Source organism: Molothrus aeneus, chromosome 1 (assembly GCF_037042795.1).
Source record: "Molothrus aeneus isolate 106 chromosome 1, BPBGC_Maene_1.0, whole genome shotgun sequence".
Lineage (NCBI taxonomy): Eukaryota > Metazoa > Chordata > Aves > Passeriformes > Icteridae > Molothrus > Molothrus aeneus.
Window position 1 is genome coordinate 14,858,103 of NC_089646.1, and position 27,138 is coordinate 14,885,240.

General features: G+C 38.2%; 1 protein-coding gene across 3 annotated transcripts in view; it reads left to right on the plus strand.

The window, feature by feature from the left end:
• EPC1 (enhancer of polycomb homolog 1) overlaps window positions 1-27,138 on the plus strand; it is a 64,891-nt gene that overhangs the window by 36,021 nt on the left and 1,732 nt on the right. For 2 of the 3 annotated variants that reach the window (XM_066551687.1, XM_066551679.1), the window contains 12 exons: window positions 5,259-5,418; window positions 7,372-7,517; window positions 7,603-7,809; window positions 8,182-8,330; window positions 9,640-9,796; window positions 11,112-11,288; window positions 11,400-11,489; window positions 11,575-11,723; window positions 12,845-13,197; window positions 25,028-25,146; window positions 25,961-26,102; window positions 26,219-26,585. In XM_066551687.1, the coding sequence (XP_066407784.1) occupies window positions 5,319-5,418; window positions 7,372-7,517; window positions 7,603-7,809; window positions 8,182-8,330; window positions 9,640-9,796; window positions 11,112-11,288; window positions 11,400-11,489; window positions 11,575-11,723; window positions 12,845-13,197; window positions 25,028-25,146; window positions 25,961-26,102; window positions 26,219-26,585 (2,156 nt within the window). In that variant the 5' untranslated portion in view covers window positions 5,259-5,318. Of the gene's footprint in view, window positions 1-5,258; window positions 5,419-7,371; window positions 7,518-7,602; window positions 7,810-8,181; window positions 8,331-9,639; window positions 9,797-11,111; window positions 11,289-11,399; window positions 11,490-11,574; window positions 11,724-12,844; window positions 13,198-25,027; window positions 25,147-25,227; window positions 25,315-25,960; window positions 26,103-26,218; window positions 26,586-27,138 lie in introns of all 3 variants that reach the window. The other variant, XM_066551696.1, reaches the window with a different exon arrangement.

The following is a 27,138-nucleotide window of genomic DNA, read 5'->3' on the forward strand; positions in this document are numbered from 1 at the left end:
AGCAAGCTGGAATAGAAAGGGAAGAAATTCCAAAGCAGCCTGCTGTGGTGTTAAGCAGTTCAGGCTGAGTGTTTTTGTAAAACAAATGCAGGTATTTCAATGCTGTTTCAATCAGAAGGGTACATTAAGAAAGAAATGTGATTACATTGAAAGTGGAAACTTGTTAATAGGAACAAAAATATGTGAACAATTCATATTTACATGAAAGGTATATCTTGAAAGAAGGAACAAGGTGAGATCCATCTAGCAATGAAGGTGTAGAATAAGATGAGAATATTCTGTGAATGTTTGTAGTAAGAAGAAGTTTTTTCTTGATTGTACTTGATACTTGAGATGGTTGAAATGTTTCCTGAGTCTTAGTGGGGGGTTTTTGTCTTTGGTATTCATTTAAAAAAGACTTTTTAAATTTAATGAAGCAGTTAAGCCAGTGTAATGGGTAACTGCTGCCAAAGGGGATCATCTTTCTTTCTTTCTTTCTTCTGCATTTCCCCACTGCTTTGCATACACACATCCTGGCAGTTCAGGGAGCCAATTTTTCAGATGACTAATTGTTTCTAATTGTTTTCAGGGGAAATAACAGGACAGTGATGGCTTTTTGTGGAATTGGTTCCCATAGCTGTCATCATAGATTCAGTCTGACATAAGGCTGTGGTAGTATGGAGGATGACAGCAAGGGGCACAAGGCTGAACCTTGTGGTGGCTGTTAGATAAGTTTTATTCTAATGTGACAAATTATAGTCTTTGAGCTTGACTAGCCCATCTAAAATTCATGCCAGGAATTTAAAGAAACAGTCTGGAATAATTTTACAGCTATTTGAGAACTTCAGAGGGGCAGATGATCTCTGAGGAGAGAGAAAAGGCACTAAACCATGCTTTAAAACAAACAAGCAAAAAAAAAACATAAAATCCCTCAAAAATTCCAACCCAAAACCTCATAACAGTCAACAGACTTTTGAAAAGGTGGAAGCTAGAGGTTACAAACAATTTATCTTACCCACAGTTCCTGGAGGAATAAGGATAATGTAAATAATTTGGCCCTGGTGATGACTTGGAAGATACTAATCTCTATGAACACCAAATAAGAGATTTTCAAGACCAAACCTCAGTTAACCCAGTTGAACTTTGTTTTGTGGCAGGGCACAGGACATAATAGATAGTGGTATAAAAAAGGCTTTTTGGTACTGCTCTGTTATGCAGTGAATGGACTCAGTTGTGTAGTAGAAATAAATCTGCTTGGAAAACTATATGTAGAAATAGATGGACAAAATGAAAACATTTGTTGAATTTCCTAGGTGGTCTGTCTTTAAATGCCAGGTGATATTTTCAGGAGTGACTGGAACTACAGTATCTACATACAAATCTTCCTGTAATGTGAAGAGCAGCCAGAAAGTTTGATTAGGATTTGAATTTAAAATCATTCTGACAAATGATTGAAACCATTGCATTTTTAAATGGAAAGCTATGGATTCAAATGAATGAGGTGTTGCATCTCGGTGGGAGTAATCAGCTCTGCAATCACAGTGGAGAATGACTGAAGAATAGAAACTGTAAGCTGTAGTGTGTTAGTTAATAGTAGTCATTTAGCATGCTTTCTTGTTAAAAAATTACTGCTTTTGAAGTTAACAATTGTACTTGATACGTATGTATTACTGTCATGGTTTAGCATGGCTTGGTACAGAAGTGATTCTCTGTGAGGACTGCTAACAGCTTCCTCCAGACTCAACGAAACCAGTCAGCTGGCTAGTTTTGAATGTTGAATACTAAACCACTTAAGAAACCTGAGCATGCCTCTGTGAAATTACACTCAAAAATGAACAAACCCCAGGAAAAATTCTCCTGCTTCTGGCCTTAGAACAGGTAACTGGATGCTGGCTCAGCCCACGGCTCGGCTGAGATTCTGCTGCTGCTGCTGAGCTCTAACCAGGGCCAGCAGGCCAGGCCAGCCCTGCTCAGGGTGGCCGGGCCTGGCTGCCGGTGCCCCAGGAAAGCCCAGTGGCTGAGAACAGAGGTGTGGCCCTGCAGCCCCGTGGAGAGAAGCCCATGGCTGGCATGGAGCGCAGCAGGACCGCAAAAGAGCCCCACAGCCGAGCGGCCGTGGCTCAGCAGAGATCACATGGCTGCCCACAGGCCCAGGCAAGATACCAACTCTTTCAGTCAGGGATGAAACTTGTAGACATCAGTCCTCTCTCAAGTGAGAGAAAAGGCAAGTGTGAGGACCTATAAAGAAAACAACATGGAGACACTGAGGCCGGTGAAGGAGGAGTCAAATCCCAGATGGGAGGAGAACGAGGAGATGCCTTAGTCTTGGGCTGAAATTCTCTTGTAAGGCTATGGTAAAGATATAATTGATACATCAGACTCTTTTTTCTTTTTCCCTGTAACTCCTGGAATGCCCTGAGGGGATGTGGCATTCTAACCACAGCCATGAGCAGAGGCACCAGTGTTGGAGCAAGCAGATGTTGAAGTAGCTGTGATCCAATGAGAAGCTTGAAGAGAGAGAAATGAGAGAGATGAGAAACCTTGCCCCAGGGATAGAATCATGGAATATTCTGAGTTGGAAGGGACCCACAAGGATCATTGAGTCCAGCTCTTAAATGAATGGTCTGTATGGGGATGGATCCCACAGCCTTGGCACCATCAGCATGCTGCTCTAACCAACGCAGCTAGTGTCACCTTTGTTGAAAACCTCTGTTACCAGAGATAATAGAAGAGGACTTTTGTTTCTGTATTAGAACAGCTCATCCTTAAAGTTGCACCCCAATAAGCTGAGATGACCCATGGTAGTAGTTATGGGAATTCATCCAAATGGTGGGAGGAACTTCACAGTTGCAGATTTCTGGGTGGCTGCTATTCGTGAAAACTAAAACCAGGAGAGAAGTGTTTGTTGTGGAAAAGTCTCCATGGCATGGCAGGAGAGACTCCTCTACCTAAGTGAACTGAAAAAAGATTATTTTAGAAGTGATAAACTGACTGAAAATACCAAATTTTGAACCTTTATGTTGTCAGTGGTAAAGGAGGGAAGAGTTGGGGGGAGAAGTGTTCTGAAGATTTATCTTGATTCTTATTATTCTTCTTTTAGTTCTGTTAATAAAGTTTTCTTTATACTCTTTATACAAAGTTTTGAGCTTACTTTTGCCCTTCTGCTAATTGTTATCTCACAGCAGAAAATGAGTTAATAATTCTAGTGAGTGCCCTGGTGTTGGGCCAGCACTCAACCCACCTCAATTACCAGGAATGACAGAGATGTGCTGAGCCACCAGCTGAGATACTGAAGTTGGGGGCAAAGTTGCTCTTGTGGGTTTGTCCAAATAAGTGAAAACTTAAATGCATGGCAGTGTAAGGAGAAGTTGCCCTTAGTTCCTTCTGTTTAGTGGAGTATCTTTTGAGGCGAATTGAAATGGATACAATTTCAATTTCCAATGAAATTTACAAGCAGGTTAACTTTTTTCAGTGGCGGAAATTTCATCCAGTTGCTTTTTGTAATATGTGGCACTGCTAAGGCTCTCTGCTCACATACTGAGTATTTTTGTAATTGGGGTAAAAGGCAAAACCATGATTTGTGCTTTTGTTTTAAGAATACTGTTAAGATTTCTTTAAATACGGGTAACTTTAACCCGTTAGTAGAGAACTATAGGCTACTGGTACCTACTAGTTGTGTCCATGTCAGAGGTGGATCAGAGAAATGGGAATCTTAATTTAGTGTATGACATCCTTTTCTTCTCTGAATTAAAGCAGTTTTTTGGTGTTATAAACACAAGCTGGGATAAATACACCATGAACCCTTAAAATTATTATAAAACCAGTAAGCATTTGCTTAACTAGAAGAACATTGGCTGTTATTATCTATTTGATGCAGAATCCTACTGGCTATATGAAGATAAAGCTTAGTTCCCTGTTAGGCAACAGGTTGTAGCTGTATAATCCTGAAGAATTATTACAGTTTATAAAATATTGAGGTGTCTGACAGCAGTAGTTCAGTAAAAGGTAGAAAATAAGTCAGTTTGTCCATACCCAGGAAGGAATGCTGCCACACCTCCTAGGTGACATGTGTGTCTGGTCTTAACAAATGCTGCAGGTCAAAAGCAGTGCAGTGAGTTCTGCATGCAGCTCTGCTATGCCTTGTTCCCATGACTGGTCTCTTTCCATGAAGAAGCTTTTTAACCAGGAGACAGATGTGAAATAATGTCTGCAGCTTGTGTGAAAATAGGCTCAAATCCTGTGAATTCTTTTAGCAGCATTACGTGTTAGAACACCGTTGAATTTCAGGCTGTGTCAACCTTGCAGTGTACAATAAGCCTATTTTATAACCTGCTTGATTATGTATCTTTTCCTAAAGTTTAGACAGAGGAACTTAGTTGCCCTTCATGTACCAAAGTACTTAAATTGAAGTCAGACAGCCAAAGATAAGATCATTTGGATAAAGATCATACATTCAATGTTGAAACCAACTATCACTGCTGCCCTTTTGCTACAGTTCCTGCTTTCAAGTATTTCAGTGTTTCGAGTATTTCTCAGCATCTCACTGAGAGATGTATTGGCATAACTATTGTAGCACTGGTTTACTGAGCACCTGGGGAGGAACAGAATAGAAACTTAGGAAACCAGCACTGCTAATAAGGAAAAAAATACCTTGTTGTATTGTTGGTAAACCACTTAAAGACATGCACACATCTGTGTGGTTTCTGTTTGTAACTGTATGAACCCTGCTGATACTACTCACTGTCTTATAGAACTATGGGGAGAGTGGATTGCATTTTTACTGTTTTTTGATGGATTAGGAGAAGGAAAGGGAGGATAATGGGAAGCATTGCAATAAATGAGAACATCTTCAGGAGTCATTCACTAGGTAGAAATCATTGCTGTTCATTGGCAATGATGGCAAAGCCTCCTCTGTGGTTTTCTGACATTACTGGCAATAAATGGCCAAGGCAACTACAGAATAGTGCCGGAGTCAATATCTGTGTGTAACTACTTGTTATACTCTGTATGTCTAATCAGTCTTAAGCGTCTCTCTTAAGTCCGGGCTTGCGTGTCTCGGTGTGCGCGGAGCGCCGGCAGGCCTGGGGGAGCTGCGGGGTGGGAGGGGTGTGCAGGGGGACAGCGCCACCTGCCGGGGAACCTCCGGCCCGGGCAGCGTCCGCTCTTCGGCTCAGGGCTTTGCAGGGAGAGCATTTGCAGAGAAATACCTCCGTCAACCTGAGCGAGGCTGAGTTCTGGAAATATTTTCTCAGGTTTTCGTTTCATTTTTTTTTTTTTAGGAACATCATTTGCAGCGGGCTATCTCAGCACAACAAGTCTATGGAGAGAAGAGGGATAACATGGTTATACCGGTTCCAGAAGCAGAAAGTAATATTGCATACTATGAATCTATATATCCTGGAGAATTTAAAATGCCAAAGCAGCTGATTCACATACAGCGTAAGTAACTCATTCATTGAAGTCTGCATTGGTTTTGCTTTCTCTAGGCAGCAGCTGACAGAAGGAGAGGATAGTCTTAAGCTGTGCCAAGGGAAATACAGGTTGGATATTAGGAAAAAGTTTTTTACAGAAGGAGTGATGGAGTAGTAGAATTGTCTGCCCAGGGAGGTGGTGGAGTCACCATCCCTGGATGTGTTTAAAAAAAGACTGGATGTGGTACTTGGTGCCATGGTTTAGTTGAAGTCTTAGGGCTTGTGTTGGACTCAATCTTGAAGGTCTCTTCCAATGTTGTGATTCTGTGAGAATTTAATTTTACTAGTAGTTAAGACATTATTCATAAATGTCTGAGCTCCCATCAAGACCAGCTTCTGAGAATTTATTTTTCAACATGTTGAAAAAATTCTACTTGATAAAGAGGTATGTTTAATTCTTGTTCAGTAGTAACAGTTTGGAGGGAAATTTAGATTTGTTAGCAAGCACAGATATAAATCTCCTTAAAGAGGAAAATACATAATGCATACCTAAGAAACAGAATACCTGTTCCTGAAGCATCACCAGGATAAAATGGCCCTAGAGTGGACTGGGGAGCCAACCAGAAGTGGCAATAGCAGTAGAAGTATTTGCCTATGCCTGGTGCACATATTCTTCATCTAAAAGCAGATGGGGTTTGCTATCACTGATGATTTGCAAATTTGTTGTGGTTTTTGTTGGAAGATAGCAGCTGTTTGCTCTGGATATGACCCTTCGTGTGAGCACCACATTCCCTCAGATACCTTTGGAAAAAATTATGAAAAATATGGTCTGTTGCAGAATTCTGTTGTATGGTGTAATAAGCAGAATTGAAAATGTAGTATGTGTGCTATGTAAACATACCTCAAGCCTAATTAACTTTGGTTAAATGCTAGACTTGTATGTCATTCTGAGCCTCAGTAATGGCTTAAAATATTTGAATTGTAGAATAGTGTGAGTTGGAAGGGACCTTTAAAAATCACCTAGGTCCAAACTCCCTGCAATGAGGGGAGTTCAACTTTATCAAGTTGCTCAGACCCAGCCTAACTGTGAATGTTTCCAGGTATGGGCATCCACCACTTTTCAGGCAACCTGTTCTAGTGTTTCACCACCCTCATTGTAAAAAAGTTCTTTGTTCCTACTAGCAGTCTTCCATGCTGGTATTAAGGTTGTACTTTTCATTCTTATTTTCCTTATCTGACTGTTCTAATAGCTGGAATTGTCAAGTTTAATTGTCATTTTTAAGCTGCACTGTATTCTATTTGTTTACTAAAGATAGATATGTGTTTTCATGTGTGCACTTGGAAAGAAATTTGTGTGTCTTACCAGCCACAGCAATTTGAATGAAGCATGAGAACTAGGGAGTCATGTTTCAAGTGCAGTGATGCATTTTCGTAGGATACTGTGGCAAACAGTTGTTTGCATTCTGCAAGATATTACTTGTATTTGGAGATGCTTTGCTACATGGGGTAGATCATGCTGGGTCAGTGTAGTCTGACTCACCTACATCACAAAAATCACTGATGAGGATATTTTAAGATCATTGTAATACAGGCTGCACATGCTTTGCTAGGAGTACCTTTGATGTGTGTTTGGGCTGAAATCTGAACTGCTGATTGTACAATACATAAAACTCCAGAATGCTTGGCAGCATTGAAGATTTTAATGAATCTAAAAATGTCTTACTGAAGCAGTGAGGCAGTAAGCTGTTAGTTGGTTTGACCACTAATAAGTTTTCATTGGTAAACAAAACTATGCCAAGTAGACAGGGTAGTTTTTTTCAAGGAAAAACCCTCAATGTTTACATCCATGTGGAAGTAGCATTACAAAATTCAAACAAATAATTTTGGTTTTCTCTTGAGAAGTGTGTTGTGTGCTGTGGGCACTATTAGAACAATGCATTTTTGTAGTAAAACTAACTTTAACTTTCATTGTATCATTTAGCTTTTAGTTTGGATGCTGAGCAGCCAGATTATGACTTGGATTCAGAAGATGAGATCTTTGTGAATAAGTTGAAGAAAAGAATGGACATCTCTCCTTTGCAATTTGAGGAGATGATAGACAGACTAGAAAAGGGCAGCGGTCAGCAGGTACAACGGTACTTTGAATAAAGAATTTGAAATACATGCTCTATCTATTACTGTATGAAAGTGACATGCTGGGTTTTACATTTAGCCAGTCAGCCTGCAAGAGGCCAAGCTGTTGCTGAAGGAAGATGATGAATTGATCAGAGAAGTATACGAGTACTGGATTAAAAAGAGGAAAAATTGTCGAGGTCCTTCACTTATTCCAGCAGTGAAGCAGGAAAAACGAGATGGCTCCAGCACAAATGACCCTTACGTTGCTTTTAGAAGACGAACAGAAAAGATGCAGACACGAAAAGTAAGTGTATCAGTGCCTCCCTCAGCTTTTCTTTCTTTTAGTTCTCCCTCTTTCCAGAAGTTGCTTATTTAAAGAAAAAATTTACAACATAATAAAAAATTGAATATTCTATTTTTATTTTGCAAGGGCAAAAAACATAAAACAGTTTTAGTCGCACTATTGAATCAAAGTTTATATTCACTTTTTCACTAAATTTACTCTTAAACCCACGTAGGGCGTTGGCAAGCTGCGTATCATTGATAACACGCACATGCTTCTCTTCGGTTAGCATGTGACTTTTTTTTTTAGCATACCTAAATATTTATAGCTTACTTTAATTCAGATTATTTAACTTGAATGATGTGGGGAAACACATGTTTTATGTATCTGCAGAATCGGAAAAATGATGAAGCTTCTTATGAGAAGATGCTGAAGCTGCGTCGAGATCTGAGTCGTGCAGTAACCATCCTGGAGATGATAAAAAGGAGGGAAAAAAGCAAGAGAGAGTTGCTGCATTTAACACTGGAAATTATGGAAAAGAGGTAATGTTTATTGAAAATTTGCTGCAGAAAGCTGTGGAAACTACTTTATATTTGGGTTGCTGCAAATATTTGAACAGTGTGAGATGTTTAAAATAAGTTCAGACTCTGTTTCACATTACAGGATAGCATATTCATATTTGCCTATGGAGAAAAAATGAAACATTAGGAAGTTGCTTAAGGGAGGGTTATTGTCATATTAAGCTGCATGGTTTTATTATGTGTGTAGATACTTTCAAACTTAGGTATCTACTCTGTATATTATTCCAGAAGAGAGATCATAGTTTCAAACAAAGTAATTTGAAATTATGTTTTAAGTATATAGATTATGGAAATCCCAGCTATTTTTAAGGCCCGTTTCAATCAATACCATTCTTCTTCGATTTAATGATCTCTATTCTTTGCGAAAAAAGCTTGATCTAATACCCTCTCGAGGAAAACAAGCATTTCATGCAGCATTAAATGTGAGAGTCATCTCCAGCTAGTGCTTCTTGTACCATCCTGTTGATTGTGTTTTGGGCCAAATGCTCTGCCAAGTGTCACTTTCCCAGTTGACTGAGGATCACAGTTGTAGTGTGGAGTTGTCCTTTAAGTTGATACTTAGAATCTGAATAGACGTTTCTAGCCTAAGTGTCCATGCTTGAAAGCAAATGTTTCAAGTCAGTACCTTAAAACTGCATAACTGACTTCATAATCTGGGTTTTTAGGGAGACAAGCTGAATTGGCTCTATCAGGGCACTTCTTTTAAGCCCTAAGCATTTTCAGCAGAAACAGAGGGGAGAGAAATCAGGAAGATTTTTCCAGTTGCTTTTTGAAGGAAATAAGCTATTGAATAGAGGAAAGACTCAAATCCCTCCCTTGGAGTAGAGAACTGTATTTCAACTCAGCATTTCTCACAGGACTTGAAATGTAATGTTTCATGGATCTGCTTATTGAAAGTACTCTGTAACACAAAAGAAGGAGGATTCATGAATAAGGCATTCTGTTTCACTGTTAAAACTTCTTGAGTGATAAATTCTTTAAATGGTACCAGTCCCCAAGGAAAGGGGTGGGTAACCCTCTCCTTTTCTTTACAGTATTACCTTTTGGAGATGCTTTACAGAGTAGTTGTCCTTTTTTATCTTGTCAGCATTATTCACTGCAATGAATTTTCTGTGTTACTCATCTCCTTCTCTGGAATAATACTTTTTGCACTTATTGCTGGTATACTGGACATTCCTTTTATCCCAAGTTGCAAGTATTAATTTGTTTTTCTCAATTTTTTACCAGATGGATATTGTACTCCAACAAATAAAATTTATTCTGATTTCAGGTATAATTTGGGTGACTACAGTGGAGAGATCATGTCTGAAGTCATGGCACAGCGGCAGCCGCTGAAACCCACCTATGCTATTCCCATTATTCCTGTGACTAACAGCAGTTCTTTTAAACACCAAGAAGCTATGGAACTGAAAGAATATAAAGTTAAAGTAAGTCACGTCAGTAACAGAGTTACTGTTCATGCTGTGAAGTGTACAAAATACACCATTTTAGGGTTGGAGGAGGGAGGAAGCTTTTTGGAACTGGCAATAGGGAAGCAAAGCTGCAAGTGAAAAATAAAATGGCTTTGTTCTGTTGGAGTTTCAAGGATAACAGATTAGCAGCATTTCTCAACATAGAAATAAAGGTAGTACAGACAAACTACAGATAAAAGGACACATGCAATTGTGTTCTTATTCAGGAGGATGGAAACATTTTTCGTTACTACTGTCCATAAAACTGGGATGTCCTGAGCAAAAGTGTATCTATTATCATTAGGCATTGTATGAAAATAGAACTAATGATGTGAATACCATGTATTGTTCTAAGCTATGTAGTTAGTTTAATACAGAGGGTTAGGATTTGTTTTGTTTCTGAAATATGATGTTTCTGAAATATGATAATTCTCCCCCTGCTGTATATCTTTGGTTTAATATTTAAGTGAAGTATCAAATCTTATTTGATTTAGACAGCTGACAAGTACTTTTCTCCCTGCAGGCTTTAATTTTGTGTCATACAAACCATAGCTACAGTGCGAACAACTGAGCATGTTAAATAGGTCAGGTGACACAGGATAAAGGCTGAGGTATAATTTGAATTTTAAAACAAGGCAGCTTGTAACTAAAGAATATTCAGAGGCTGTTCTGAATTTGGCAAGGTGGCTTTAATCAGTGAATTCTTCCACTGGTAGTAAAGCATTGTCCTTGTGATTGCTGGTGTGTACTTGCTTATTAGTGATGTTGGATCAGTGCAGTGTCTCACAGCTGGCAAACTTGGGAAATACTCTTAAACTTGACTTTGCCTAGTATGGGGAAACGTGTTTAATTTTTAGAGATTTTTTGCAAGATCATAGGTATCTTTGACAAGTCTATTTTTGCCTAAGTACCATTGCATGGTACTTAGTAATACCCTGACACTGCATAAATGGCTGTCAATTAAAAATGCTAGGAAATAAAAAAGGTGCCCCGTAGATATCATGATATATATTTTGGTCTCCTTCTCCAAAGTAGTACTATTACCTTAACTGCTAGTGAGTTACCTACCACAGATTGAGCAAACAGTGCTTGATTCCATGTTGTCTGTTCAGTGTTTCAGTTACTGGAAATGAAATTCAGACACTCTGAAATGACTGCATGTTTTATTGGGAACATGGTAGAGAGATGAGTTCATGTCATTAGCTTGCTTATACAGGAGTTTACTTAAACTACTGTTTTAATGTAATTTTCTTCTATGTGTAATTTTACACTGCTTTCATTTTTCTTGCAGCAAGATAAACCTGATGTTATTAGACCCAAAAGAAAGTATGAGAAGAAGCCAAAAGTCTTACCTTCGTCCACTGCTGCTACTCCTCAACAGACAAGTCCTGCTGCACTGCCAGTCTTTAATGCTAAAGATCTGAATCAGTATGATTTTCCGAGCTCAGATGATGAACCTCTTTCCCAGGTAGGACCTCTAGTGTTTTGTGCTGCTCTTTGGGAAAGAGCAGAAGTAAAACTCAGGGATTTTCTAATACCTTTCCTCATACACCACTCTCACCCCACCCCCTCTTCAAAGGTTTTGTCTGGTTCTTCGGAGGCTGAGGAAGAAAATGATCCCGATGGTCCTTTCGCCTTCCGTAGGAAAGCAGGCTGTCAGTACTATGCTGTAAGTAGAATTTCCTTGTGCATTGTAAGACAGAGTGTCACTCTGTGAAAACATCCTGTGTGTAATTGTTTAAAATTATTTTAAGCCTCATTTAGACCAACCTGGCAACTGGCCATGGAGTAGCCCTAAGGAGGGAAGATTAGGAGATGTGCGTTACAGATACTGCTTAACCACCCTCACTGTCCCCCAGAGGTGTATTGGGTTTGCACGGAGACGGGTTGGCCGTGGTGGAAGGTAAGTGCTGTGTAATTGTTGCTGTTTTTAAAAAGAAAATTAAATCAGATGCAAAGAAGAAAAAGTCTAAAAAAACCCCAAAAATTAAACAATTGGAGACATCACAGAGAGATTAGCTTGCTAATGTCTCCATTTTTGTTTTTCACTAGTGGAAGCTGTTTTAGTAGTGTTTTCTTAAATAGTTCTCGGGGTTTTCTATTGCTTGCACTCCCATTTTTGGCATGAAAATGCATGTATATCTTCAGTTGTGATTGGTTTGTTTTTAAATTGTTTGCATAGCTATCCTCAAATAGTAGCATTTCAAGATACCAAAAATAGTATTTTGCAAAAAATGCTTTTCAGAGTTTAGACAGTATTGGATTATTTTGAGAGAGATGCTTAGAAATCATAATAACTGTTAAATTTCAACCATTGTAAAAAATATCAAATAATTACCTATTTCAGGCATTTTGCTTTTAACAATTTTTACTGAAAACAATTTATAAATGGTTGCGTGTGTAAGTATGTCATGTCTTTAAGAAAATAGTACATTTGTATTAAATTTTTATTAAAAGTAAGCATGTGATTTGCACTTCAAATTTATGCTTAGCACCTTTTCACATATTATTAGTAAGCCAGCTTGGCCAATCAGCAAAGTTGGAATGAGATCGGATGGCTCTTACTGGGTAGTTTCCAAGGGGATTTGGATGTTAACGTGTAACATCCCTACTGTTTTGGGATGGTTGTAGGTATAGTTAGTATATATGAGAGTAAGGCTTTGGAAATGAAGTTTCTTTAGGAGGACATACTAATCACTTTTTACTTAAGCAGTGTTATTCTCTAGGTCTTTTTGTTTTAATTCTGTGTTGTTGAAGTGTCCTTAATAAAAATGTGATGTTGTACTTCAGCTCTTCTTCAGACAGTAGAAGCTAGAATATACCTAAATAAATACCTAAATACTTACTGTGAAGTAATAAGTGGTCATGCATTGTGTCAAGGGAGTGCATATGTGTGTGTTGGCTTGTTCTAGAATACTTTTGTGTAGCTTTTATCCTTTAATCATCCACAAGCACTCATGTCAAACTGATGACTTCCTTGGTGTTTCCTTGCTGCTGTTTAATTGTGCTTTATTCTGGTTTTAGGGTGCTACTAGACAGAGCGCATTCGGACTACGATAGTGCATTTCATCACCTGGATTTGGAAAGCTTTTCCTCATCACAACACTCTTCAATCAGTCAATTTGCCAATACCTCAGAAACAAATACCTCGGACAAATCTTTCTCAAAAGACCTCAGTCAGATACTAGTCAATATCAAATCATGTAGATGGCGGCATTTTAGGCCTCGGACACCATCCCTACATGACAGTGACAATGATGAACTCTCCTGTAGGAAATTATACAGGGGTTTAAATCGAACAGGCACAGCACAACCCGGGACCCAGACATGCAGTACCTCTATACAAAGTAAAAGTAGCAGTGGTTCAGCACATATTGGTATGTCTATTTTAACAAACTTGCTTCTAGAAGTTTTAAACTTATGTCAGAAAAGCCAGAATATCATTAGGTCATCCATATTTTACATTGTGGTCTATTTTGATGGTTACAGCCTATCTTCAAGTATGTCTCTTTTTGCTACGTTGAATTTATTTGCATTTTTTGCTAACAGTAGTGTACTGCATCTGAGATTTATACAAATGCTACAATGGTATGTAATTACAATTGTCAAAACATAAAAGTTGAAACAACAGTATTGTGTAGGGTTTAAGTTCACTGAATATTTGGATTTTTTGAAATTAAAAATACATTAATTGAAATGTTAATATAAATATTATGTACCAAATTTTTTCTAGTACAATGTCTGGCAGTGATGGGAAATGTTTAGGTAAAATGTTTCATTTAGAGTCCCAGCATGCTATGAGTTCTTACTTGAACTTAAATGAACTTTAATGCCATTTCCCAGCCAAGAAGTATCTAGCCCACCCTCACTGCTACATCTGCTTATGCTTAGCAAAACTCTTGGACTAATCACCTCTACATCTTGTCAGCAAGTGGCAGATTACATCTTATAGAACCTAATTACAGATTTGAGGATCTGACTCTGAAAAAATGTGATGTGTTAGTGGTTTTTAATTGGAGCACTATTGGATAGCATCACTCTTACTTCTTCTCACTGGAAGAGTGGTATTTACGTGGTTAGAATGGAACTTATCAACTCATCAAAATTCATGAGTTACTTACTGTAAATGTCATCTTTTTATAGAAGGTTAAAGTAACGTCATTTTTTATATAAAACAATCTTAGAAGTTCACCATGGTTTTGTAAGGAGTATCTAGAATCATATTTTCCTTGCCATTTTGAATTATGGCTTTGGAAATCAATCAGAAAACCTGGATAATGTAGGAGTGTGGCGAGCAGAGCTACATATACCTAATAAACTAAGTAAGTTGTGGGTTGTTTTGTGATTTGCTTCAAAGACTGTTACACTGGTTATCAGATAACTTTATCTTCTGTATGCCACTACATTATATACCTTCCCTCCTGTATCGTGTTTTGAGGCTTTTTCCTGAAAATTCTTTCTCCTTGCATTTGTAGAGTTAGTGAGCAACAGTTGTTTGCTGCTTTTTGTTAGTGAGCAGCAGTTGTTTTCTGCTTTATTTCATGCCTCCTCTCCATGCTGTCCTAGAAGTAGGTCCTTGCCCCCATGCCCCTTTCTTCTTTCATGATTCTTCTTGCTGGAAATGTACTAGGGCTAAAACTGATGGTTCTTATGGTTTGGGATCTTAGTGTGGCTTTTGGTGTTTAAATTCTGCTCTTTCACTGGCTTGAATCAGTAAAACAAGTCCAGAAGCCAGTGAGGGCATTCTCTGCCTGGTGGTCAGGCTGAACTGTGGTAAATGGTAGCCAAATGAGGAGAGTGAAAACAAAACTAATGTGTGTTGAATAGACTGTAAATACACTGCAAGGTATTCATGGACAGTGCTTTATATTTGAAAGTCAAGTAGACTTGAAAAATCAGCTGAAGGAGTTTAAAGTTCATGTCTGCATGTGTGTCTGTATAAATAAACACACACATCCTTTTAGAGTGTTGTTTTCCCTGAAATAGATGGTAAGGATATTGATCTACATCATTTAGGAATTAAATAGAATTATTTATAGTGATGAGTCCCATAGAAGGTTTTAATTGTGTGGTTGCATATTGAAGCCTGTGGGAAAATAATACATACTAGTGTAAGTACCTTGTATAATACATTCATTTCTGCTTGGAATTCTGTGAAAAATATTGAAGTATTCCAAGCTTTTTAAAATACAAATGTGGAGTTTAGTTTCATAATTTTGCTAGGATTTGATACAGAAATTGAATGTTCAATAAAAAAATACAGCTGTCTGAATTTATAGTTATACTTTAAATTGGTTACCAGAGTCTTTGGATAGTCACTTGTTATTAACATAACCAGATAGATTATATCCATATAATTATTTATAATCTTAATTGTGATTCTTGTGGCATTGGAGTGTATATAAGTCTGTGTGTGTGTTGTTTACTGTTGATCACCTGTTCAGGTGTAAATGTTTGTAAGGAGCATAATCTGCTCTATCTTGGTACCAGTGTGGTTTCCTGGGGTTTTTTTTTTCCATTTTCTAAAAGGATTCTGTGAGATACATTGTCTGTACAGATCACAGGCATGTTCAAATGTCTCATGTCTGAGTCTGACTTCTTCAGAGCTGCCTGTCAGTGGGGCTGCAGCTGCTGAGTTCTGGGATTGTTCTTTCTGTAGCCAATCCTGTAAAGAGCCTCAGGTATCTAACAGCCCTGCTGACGTTTTTGTAGTAGTTACTGTTGCAGCTTAACAACCCTGCAGGGTTTCCCTGTTGCTTTTTCTTAGTTGTTTTTGAAGCTGGGAGTTTGTGGGTGTGGATGTTTTAGGTTTGTTTCTCTTTGCCTTTTAGGTTTTTGAAGTGGCAGTTGGTCTTTTGTCAGAAAACACTTATTAATACATCTGTATTTTTAAGTCATATTATCCTTTCACTCCTACTGTAAGTTGTACTCAAACTGTATTACTTACTTGTAAGATGTTCATCCTGGGATTCTGTAGTGACCAACAGAGGTGGTCATGTTGCTTATGTTAATTATGAGCCATCACATGAGTGGTTTTTGTTTCCCTACTTAGAAAGTCTTGAGCTTTTCCTGCTGTGCATGATGCAGACTTGCTGCTGACATGGAAAATACCTTCCTTGGGTCTGTTATACGTGGCAGCAGGGCCATGAGGTTAAGATGGTATCTGAGGTCTTCTGTTAATGAGAGGATATGTTACAAAAGCTGTGCTGTAACATACCATTCTCTGGCTACAGGGAGCCTTGGTTTTCATCCTGAAGATCAGAGAGAGGTTTTCCCAGAGCTGGGCATTTTGTAAATATTTTGAAGTGCCTTTGATCCTGAAGAAATGTAATTTATTCTGATTCTTGCTTTCAGAGTACTCAGTATTAAAGATTTGTGGAAGTTGGTGCATGAGATTTTGTGTGTAAACTGAGAAGGGGTGTCAAAAGCCCTTACAGGTTGCCTGAACACTTGTGATGTGCTGAAGTCTAGACTTTGGCAGCAGGAGCAAATGGCCAAGTAGCATCACTTGTGTAGAGGGTAGTTCCTTCTGATCTTACTTATGAAAAAGTATCCTTTGCCCTCTTGTGAGAAGAGCTGATTAAAAGGTCTTAACACATGTTATTCAGAACGCCACTAAAAAGGAAGCAAGAACATTAAAGCATTATTTTTGTGGATAATTAACTTGTTTAGCAGCAGAATTACTTCAGTAAAGGAGCCTGTATTGCTGGCAGTGTCAGGTTTCTCAGTCATAATCCTCAGAGATGGAGTGTACAGTAGGTATGAGTATTGAGCTGAAGTGTTTGTGTCCCCTGGTGGTTGATTTGGTTCTGCCTGGCAAATAGCAGTCTTTGACCTCCATCACTTAAGAAACTGCTCTCTGCTGGAACATACCACTTTCTATTAAATATGCTGCATTCACATTTTTGCATGCTTGGATCTCATAAACAAAAGTTAGAGACACTGAAAGCTGCACACATGTATGATTCCATTTCAGCCTTAGTTTAGGAAGCAGAGCAGAGATACCTGTCACTAGTGAAATACTGGAGCACTGGTTCCCAGGCTCTGCTAAGAGCAGGCAGCAGTCTTGCATTCTGTTCCTTTCTACCTTCTTCACCCAGAAGCTGGTTCACTTTGAAAACAGTGTCTGAAAGCTGGCAGGGCTAAAGAGGCTGGCAGTTGACTGGAGCCTGCTCAACTGAGTTGAGAAATCACTCTTTGAGAAGAAGCCTTACTGAAAACTGTTAGGTTTTTGTGTTTGGGATTGTATGTATAAAATATACATACTATATATGAAAAGCTGTGGGTGTCCAGAATACAGTCAAATGCCTTGCATTTTCTTGTAAACTAGACATTTAGATGATGTGATGCAAATTGTGCTTTGCTGTTCAGTAACTTCAACTGTGGGAGTTCCATAGAGATAACATTTTCCCCAGTAAACTTGCATGCTTTTTTTTGGACCTCTTAATCTGCTTTTTAAAAGCAATTTTGCATGCTTGGGGATCTAGGAGGGTAGTGAGCTGTGCTTCCATTTCCCAAATATGAAATGTTGGCTGATGGATCTGTAATTGTTCAGCCTGGAGAACAGAACAGAAAGCTTTGGGATGACCTAGTTGGGACCTTCCAGTATCTGAAAGGAGCCTACAAGAAAGATGGAGAGGGACTTTTTACAAGAGCATGTAGTGATAGGGCAAGGGGTATTGATTAAAACTGAAAGAGAGTAAGTTTAGATTAGAAATTCTTTACTGTGAAGATGGTGAGGTACTGGAACAGTTTGCCCAGAGAAGTTGTGGAAGCCCATCCCTGGAAGCGTTCAAGGCCAGGTTGGATGGGGCTTTGAACCTGCTCTAGGGGAAGGTGTCCTTCCCCATGGCAGAGGGTTTGGATCTAGATACTGATCTTTAAGGTCCCTTCCAACCCAAACCACTCTGTGATTCTATACTGTTTTTTCATGTTGACATTTTTTAGGCGTTATACCTGACGCCAGATTTTAGACAACCTTTTCCCAGAAAGAAACAGGAGAAAGCTTCTCAATCCTTGTGGCAATTCCTTGTAGCAATGTAGAAGGACTTGTGCATGGCTTTCATGCCATCACTGGCTGTGTTTTGATGTTTTTATTTAACCCTTGTATCTGTAGTATTCTCAACACTGCTCTGTGTTACTGTTTTCCCTTTTTTGAAATGCTTCTTTCACATTACAGGATAAACTTGGTGATGAAAAATACTGAAATTTGTAATGGCCACTTCCAGTTATCTTTGGAATTTAATAGTATTGGCCCATCTGTGGCTGAGCTAGTTGAAAAGCAATGACCTCAAGAGTAACAAGTGTTTACTGTAGCCCATCCTAAACTTAGTTGAAGGAGGAAATACTAAAAAGCTTCTTTAGTCTGGGAAATGTGACTGTGGATGCAGAAGAGTTGGTACTTTTTAAAACACCTGAGCACTTCCAGAGGCTTCAAGACTTTGTGGTCTTACTAGATCTTCTCATTCCCTTTCAATTCAGTTGGAGTAAAACTTTGCTCCAAAGTTGAAGATCTCTGGGCCTGTGGAGCTATTACACATTGCATCCCATGCAAGGATGGTCACATTTGTAACTGCAGTAAACTGTGTGTACCCTAACTAGCATGTGACATTTTGGTGGAAACTCATTTTAAGAACAATGAGCAGACCAATAAAAGTGCATAGGAAGCTTTCTAGCTTTCATTCAATGGCTAGTAAAAAAATCTTTATTGTTTTCTGTCTGTCGTCTGCTACCAAGTAGGGAGTGCATACATAGACATTATATCTAGTTGATAATTTCTCCAGTTCTGATGTTAGGAGTTTGACACTTCAGTTTTGTTGGGCTGAAATAAAAAGCTGTTGTAGTAATAATCAAGGGCATAATGATTCGTGTTCTCATAGTGTGCAATAATGCCATGTTTAAGTAAAACCCATCTTGAACTTCTTTTCAGAAAGTGAAACATCTTTGGGCCTGGTGCATCAAATACTAAATCACACTGATGGCTCTAAGTCTCTCCAATCTTCTGAATTCACTGGTGAGAATTTGCTATACAGTAGAAAATCTTTAACCAGGCAGTGTACGCCAGATAACATCTCACATAAGATAGAGATTTAAAAATGTGATGTTCTGGATTACTTAGCTTTGTGATTGATGTTTGCTTTGCATGCACTTTGGCATTAGTAACCACTAACTGGTGTCTTATACAACAGGGATGTGATGCTCTCATATATTTCCCTTAAGAAGACATTGTAACATGATATATCATCTTTCCACACACTTCAGCAGTTCTCTAGTTTATTGAATTTCTGAAAAAGTTTAGTTAGTGAACTTTCTTCTGATCAAAACTGCCTTCTTAATTGTTATCACCTCCACTGGAAGGATCATGGAATCTAGTATTCTATAAATGGATTAGAGAAGTTCTTTAAACCTAATGTAGTCTTAATGTTTCAGTTTTCCCACTGAAATATCATTTCTGCTCTTGAGAACAGATACTTAACTTGTTATGAAACAGCTCTTAAGCTACTGTCATTTAAGTATCTAATTCTTAAGATGTTTAGCAGGACTGAAACATTTGTCAAAAGGTTTAATTATGCTGTTGAGTCTCTCAGTATTAACATTTTTAAAAACTTTATTACAGAAGAAGAAAGCTTACCTGGCTAGGTCATTGTTTACTCCACAAAGCTTGCTCAGTTTGCCTGGCAAATCTAGTGAGCATCTTCCATTCCAGAAATGGAAAGGAATGTCCGTAGAGGGACCAGGAGGTTGCATATGGATTTTCTGCTTTCTGGGGCTCCCTGTTTGATTTTTTTTTGGTTTTTTTTTTAGGAAACTGGCTATTGTTGTCAGCTTAAAAGGAGTCTGTATTTTCCTTCTTGAGGGAAGCAAATTAACAAGTGAGTGACCTCCCAGTAAAACTTGCAGCAGTAGTCGGGAGCAGAAGCTGTGGCTGTTGATTGTACAAAGGCCCATCTGTTCATACAGATGGCATAGCCAGCCCCCCACAGACACTCACTTGTCACTGGTTTTGGCCACTTCTGGAAAGAACTTGAGTTTTCAGAGAAGCTAAATGTAAGCTACAGTATTGTAAGGCTAGGACATGTTAAATGCTGTGGTACAATCAGTGAGCACTGTTAGAATATTTATATTGCAGTGTAAAACTGCTGCAAACTATAGATCTTCAGAAAGTCCATTGACAGTATCACTGTTACTCTGTGCTCTGAAAAGCAGTACCTGCTGGGTATCATCATCCCATAGAATTTGGTTGATATGTAAACAGAATCATGCCATTTGAAAAGGATATTCAGTGGCTTAGTTCAAGCAAAAAATAGATATGTCATTATCCCAAAGAGTACAAATACTCATAGAAGTGATTGTAGAAAAACATATTCATAGTGCAGTGTGAAATAGCTCAGTTTTTTTTTTAATAAAACAGGATTTGTAGCTGTCACTAAGGAGATACTGAGTAATTTATCCTGTCAGTCAGTATCAGTAATGTACAGGATTTCATTCCTTGTACTCAAAGCTGAAAACTCCTAAGTTTTTTTTCTACCTTCCATTACTTTTCTGGTCTGTAAGCCCAAAAACATTTCCTTGCTGCCAAAGTACAGCACCAATACAGTTTATAATATTTGTGTGTGTGTTGTCCCAAGCTGTTAAATGAAGAGGATAACAGCATAACATCATGTACTGACTTCAAATCTGAAGTTGTCTCAGCTGAGATGTTACCACTTGATACAGTGTGCTGCAAACAAACAAGAAGCATTTGTGTAGCTGTCTCTTGGTAAAGAGTTGCCCATCTTCTGGTAACCATCTTGAGATGTGAATAATTTCAGGCAGAGCTGTGCTTAAAGGTTCCTCATGTTTAAGGTTAGAAGAGGATTTGGGCTAGGTTATCTTAAGAGTCAAGTGACTTGCATAAATTACTGAAGGTGTCTTGGAAAGTATGTAGAAGTTTTGTGGGAAGATACAGCTGTTGGCTGTGAAAGACAGTTAAGAGATTCTGAAATGGTTGTATTCTTATTTATTGTGTATTAGTAGTGATGGTTGAGATTTCCCTCTTTACACATAGTAGTGTAGTGATTCTGTATAGTGGATGAAACTGGTGTTTCATCACTGTTTAACTTGGTAAATCCTGCACTATTAAATAGTCATTACTGTGTGATGGAACCATGACCACTGAGGTTGGAGCATGCTGTTTGAGAAGAGTCTGTAAGCACTGCATCCTTGTTTGGGGCTGCTGAAGCAAGGGCCTGTCTTAAAATCTCACGTGTCATCTTTAAACCTTGTTTTGTTTTATCCCCTTTTTAAACTTCGAGCTGTTATGTGGCTTTCTGTTGCTTTACTAATGTTATTTAAAGCCTTGAAGGTCTCCAGTAATGTCAGCAATCTGTAACTTTGTGTAGTGTAGCAATACTCCCCTGAGTTACCAGAAATGTGGTTACTGATTTAAGTGTTCAGAAAAGGTCTGGGCTTGCTGCTTGCCTGCTCATTTTTTTCCAGGCAGATAAAGAGAAGTGTATGACAAAAAGACATTGACATTCATTTTTTCTACTTCTTCTACATGTGCCATTTTTCTTTTGACGCACATGAAAGGACACAGCTGAAAACCTTTCTCTTTTTTATAACAAAAACGAGAAGAGAGAATAAAGGTTTTGGAAGAAGCTTTTTAGGGATACTCACTGGTTTTTTTTTTAGATGAACTGATGTTAGCAAGAAACTTGAGTTTGGCACTCACTCAGTTGCATCAATGCTACATTGCAGGCAGGCAGAAAGTATTCCTGCAAGCCACATAACACATAAATAGCATGTTTTTGTGCAGCAGCACATTCTGTTTGAACTGATTCTTTAAAAAAAAGACAGCTGAACTTAGACTTGTTCTTTGAGAAGCTCAGGCTTGTACCTGTAGATGTAGAGGTACAGTCAGTACACCTGTGACTTCACTGTCCTGAGCATATGTGATTTCCCCAATTCCAGTCACACTTGGGTGCCACAGGAAATGAATATATAAGGTTAAATAGGTGAAAGTACTTTCATGTAAAGTACATACAAATGGGTTTTTACCCATAGGAAAAACTGCCATTCCATGCATAGGAATGGCAGTTTTCAGAAGCAACTTATATCTCACAATCAATATGTTTATTTTTTCAACTGAAATGTAATGTGGAATGTAGACTGAGAGTAGGGGGGGGAGAAACCCAGTGGTAGTGTAAACAAAATACATGATGGCTTTTAGCAGAAGAAGAATAAAGTAATGGCATCCTAGTTTGCAGGTCTTCAGAAGAAATTTTGATAGTTCTCAGTAGTAGCAATGTTCTCATTAAAACCTTCAGTGTTGTGTTTCTTTAGCATGGAGAGGGAAGACCTGGCTTATGTAATAGCAATCTATAAGCTGTTCTGGTACATTAGCATCTCTGTCTATGGAATGGAAAAGGAATATCAATCAGATTATTTTAGGAGGCTGCAGATTGCAGCAGCCCTTTCTAAGCAGTATTGCCTTTCTTAACCCGATGCAGCTGATTCAGAATTTCATAGTAAACCTCTGATAGTGTTTTAAATAATACTTTGAAATGTCTGTTAGACTTTTATTTTTAATAAAGGAAGCAGCAAAAACGTTGCTGAATGTCTAACCTAAATTGAAAAAACTGAAATTAGTTGTTCTTGAGTGTATTTTCCAGGTACTGTTTTTAAATGGAGGAGGAGCAGTTGGAATATAGATGAGGGTGATGGTGGTAGTGGGATTCTTCTGTCACTTGTTTCCTTGACAGCTGTACAACTTTCTAGAGTGGTGAGAAGCATACAGCTCTAAGGGTCCCAGCCTGTTAAAGAGAAAATAACTGATGTACAATTTCAAAAATACAGCTTTTTCAAAATGTCACTTCTGAAAGAATAGAGTGCTTCCAGCCATTATTTAGCATAGTCTTTCCTAAACAAACACAGCTCATCTCTATAGGCTTCATTTGCTGCTGTTGCAAAAGAAAGCAGTATTTTGAAGGTGGTTAAAGCAACACCAAGGTGACTTAAAGCAAACACAAAGGTGACTTTGTTTACCTCATCTCTGTTTTATAGCTAGAATCTTAAACATACTTAGGACTGAAAACTGAAATGAACTACTAATTTCACTTAAATAGGCACGAGTAAGGTGATTATGATAGTGGAAGTTTTAATCATAGTTCAAAATGGTGGTACTGCATATCCTTTTTTGCCCTTTTCTTCTTTGTCATTCTTTGGGTTGTCTTTGTTTACATCACGTAAGCAGCATTTACAATGCTATACTACAGAATAAAATACCTTGGTTCATAGAATCTACTGAGTATGAAGGGACACATCAGTATCATCAAGTCCAACTCCTGTCCCTGCACAGGACACCCTGATAAATCCTACCATAAGTAAATAAATGGAACCTTCAATGTCACTGGCACTATGTTGGCTAAATGTATATTGATTCTATATTTTAGGGTTTGAAAACACAATATATATCTCTCAGTACCAGAACATTTTCCTCCCTCTGTTACTGCTGCTCAGCTTTCTACCTGTTAATCTTTGTGTGCTAAAGCTTTCTTGCTCTAACTTGTGTTGGATGGCAGCTTAAAAAAATCTAAAGGACTTGTAAATTTTATTTTTTGTTAAAATTAAACAGTCATCTCCTTGAGTATTTGGTCAGTAAATTCTAGTTTGTTTGGTTTGGGTTGGTTTTTTTTAAGGACATTTATGAGTGAGGTTGCTACCTTTAAGATATTCTCCTAGGAATAATTTTAAAATATTGCAGTGTTACTTAACTGTAGAAGTAATTGTAAGTAATTTGTTGCTTGTGGCAATATAAATAAGTACTGCATCCTTACTTACTCAAAGATGTTACTTACAAGAAAAGGTAATGTGAATGTAACAGCTGGGTAAAATTTTATAGCTTCAAGTGTCCAAATAGGAAACTGCTGGTCATAATTTCAGTGCAATTTCTAGTACTTACTAGAAGTAGTTTGAACAATATTTGAACACCAGAAAAATGCATGCTCAGTAGTGTGTGCTCTGATGTTTCCAAGTATTGCAGCCATTTATACTGACTTGTTATTCAAGTTTAAAATCCTGGTCTTCAGAATCCAGTTGTATCCAGAAGCAGGACGTTGTTATGGTTTTGATGTAAACGTGTTTTCTTCAGGCAAGCAAGCCTGAAGGAGTAGATTAACAAAAGATTCTTAAAAATTTCAATTTGTGAACAGGACTTAAGTGTGATAGTGATTTGTTGCCAAGCAGTAGTGAGCTTCCCCAAAAATGTGACTTCCAGTGCATTCTTGAAGTATGAGTACTCTTTACAGCACATGTTTGGGAACATTTGTACAATCTGATTATAAAATTGAAGGAAAATCTGAAAAGTGTATCTTTTGCAGGGGCATTCAAACTCAAACCTTGATTCAGTTTTTAAATTGAAAACTGAGACTTCATTTTGTTTTGGAAATGTAAACTAAAACAAAAAATGCTTGCACTGAAGTTAGTCAATGATTGTGCTGCACCATTGGGCATCCCCTTGTCAATCTGTACGAATTATGCTTCATCAGTTTTATACCTGTGGGTTAAAAGGATAAAATTGTGCCTGACTTGTGATGCACTGACTACTGAGTCACCTTTCAAAGGTTTTAGAGAAGAGGGTATAGTTCTGTGAAATTCAGTATTGATGGAGTTACTTGTACATGTGCAGCTATGAACAAAAAGGGTGCTGTGCAGCAATAGCCTGCCCAGTTGTTAGCATGCCCAACTTGATGTTTTCAATTGGAACATAAATCTTAGTTGTAGCCCCTTGCTGCCTTCAGAATGCTGTCGGTGAGGGGTGCATTGCAGTTGCCAAGTTTGGCATATAAACCTATTTCACTAATAATGCCAATACTGTAGTTTCACAAGGTGAAAACAGTGATGCCATTTCTACCTAATCATTCTTTTTAATCTGTTTTTAGAGTTTTTGGTGGGGCTGATTGCATTTTGGTTCCTTTCTCCCTCTCTTTTTAGTATTGTGAGCTAAACTCAGTTAAAGCCTATATATTGAACAAACAAAAAGAGAGGCTGTTTGGCCAAAAGTTTCTAGGAAGATGTCAGCCTTTTTGACATAAAGGTGCATTAAGGCTCTTAGGAACTTGTGGTAGTTTTTGGGGGTGGGGGTCTAGGTTTATAAAGTAGATGTGTTTATATACACAATTCCTACATATTTTGATACAGTATTTTCTCGTTTTATATTTTGTTCAGCATTTACAGCCGAACAATACCAGCAACATCAACAGCAACTGGCACTAATGCAGAAACAGCAGCTTGCACAAATTCATCAACAGCAAGCAAATAGTAATTCCTCTGCCAACACATCACAGGTGAGGGATTTGTCTGTGCTATGATTTATCCCTCATTGTTTCCCACCAGGGTTCATCTCTAATTGTCAACTGTTGCCATAGAACCTTGAAACTAACCAACAGGAAAGTGGCTTTCGCCTGAATCTACATCATAGCCATTCTGTAAAGTGTTTAGAAGGGACACTGCAGGTGAGTGTGGCAGGCGTTGCCTCTGCTCCCTCTTAACAAAAAAAAAAAAAGATGGATCAGTGAATTAATGAAATTTTCAAAGCCGTAGAAATATGAATTGCAGAAATCTCCAGCCATGTCATCATCCTCTTGACATTGGGGGATTTTCAGAGCAGAATTTTAGTTAATTAAAGCTAACTCATACATATGTCCTCCATACAGCTGTGAAAGTGTCTAATATTCATAAATATGTAGGGAGATTACAGTGGTGATGTACATGTGAAAAGGTTCAGAAGTTGTTTGCAATCTGAACCTCCAAGTTGCTGAATTGAGTTTGGAGTTTCATGAAAACAGGTTGATCTGTGAAACAGTGTTACATAGAACTTTGGAAATCAGCTTCTTAGTGTTTTGGATAGTTGTGGGAATATCATCTTGGTTGTTTTAACAGAGCTAAAAGTGCATGGTAATACAAAAAAATCACAGTTGAGACTTGAACCAGCTTTACCAAATGCTGATGATTTGTTCTGAGAGAATGACTGGTCCGCAGTTCTGATTTATTGGTGTATTGATGTTTGTTTTACTAGGTTTTGTGTAGCTTTAAAATGGGGAGAGTACTGACAGTTTAGAAGCATCACTCACATATATTTGCCACCATTTTTCTTTTTAGGGTTTTGTTTCCAAGACACTGGATTCTGTTAGTGCTCAATTTGCTGCTTCAGCTTTGGTTACATCAGAACAGCTGATGGGATTCAAAATGAAGGATGATGTGGTGCTTGGAATTGGGGTGAATGGCATTCTTCAGGCCTCAGGTATGCAACTGTTTGACAGAATTAGATTGCATGTTGATTTTTGCAGTGAAGTCACGTCTGTTTGGAGTTGAGTGTTTTCTGAAAAATGATCTCACCGATATTTTTTTCTGTTCCAGGAGTGTACAAGGGCTTACACCTCAGTAGTACTACACCTACAGCACTTGTCCATACAAGTTCATCATCAACAGCAGGTTCAGCCTTGTTACAGCCTTCAAATATAACGCAGACTTCAAGTTCCCACAGTGCACTGAGTCACCAAGTAACTGCTGCCAATTCTGCAACAACTCAGGTTCTGATTGGGAACAACATTCGATTAACTGTACCCTCATCAGTTGCCACTGTAAACTCTATCACCACGCTCAATGCACGGCATATACCTAGGACTTTAAGTGCTGTTCCATCATCTGCCTTAAAGCTGGCTGCAGCAACAAATTGTCAGGTGCCCAAGGTTCCAGCTTCATCCTCTGTGGATGCAGTACCAAGGTAGGGGTTTTAGATCTGCTTGTTTTTCCAATATTAGATATCTGGCTTTAAATTAATGTGCGTAGTGGTGGTCAAAAAGGGATACTTGGGAAGGAATCCAAGAATAGACAGACTTTTACGTTGATAAGTTTTCCAGGCTGTTCTGCTAGTCACCAGCTGAAAAATAAGGTTTAGCTCAAAAAGAGAAATTTATGATGTTACAGTACTGTGGTAAATAAAAAATCTCCACTGTTGAGTTGAGCTGTTGGTTCTTATGTTCTATGTGAAGGCTGAACTACTCTAAAGTTAAATACAAGTCTGTCCTTTAAAAGTAAGCCTGCCAGGAATGAGCATAGGATAGAATTGGTCCAGCTATGTGGACCAGTTCTAATAATAAGTGTGTTCCTATGATTTGAACACTGCAGAAAACTTCAGATGATGTATTATATCTTTTGTACCTCAAAATATGAGAAAAATGTCCCATTCTTTAGCTATAAAAAAGCATTTTATTTGTAAATTCCTGGTTTAAATTTCTGTTGTCTTCATTAATTTATTTGGCTCAAAGATGAATTAG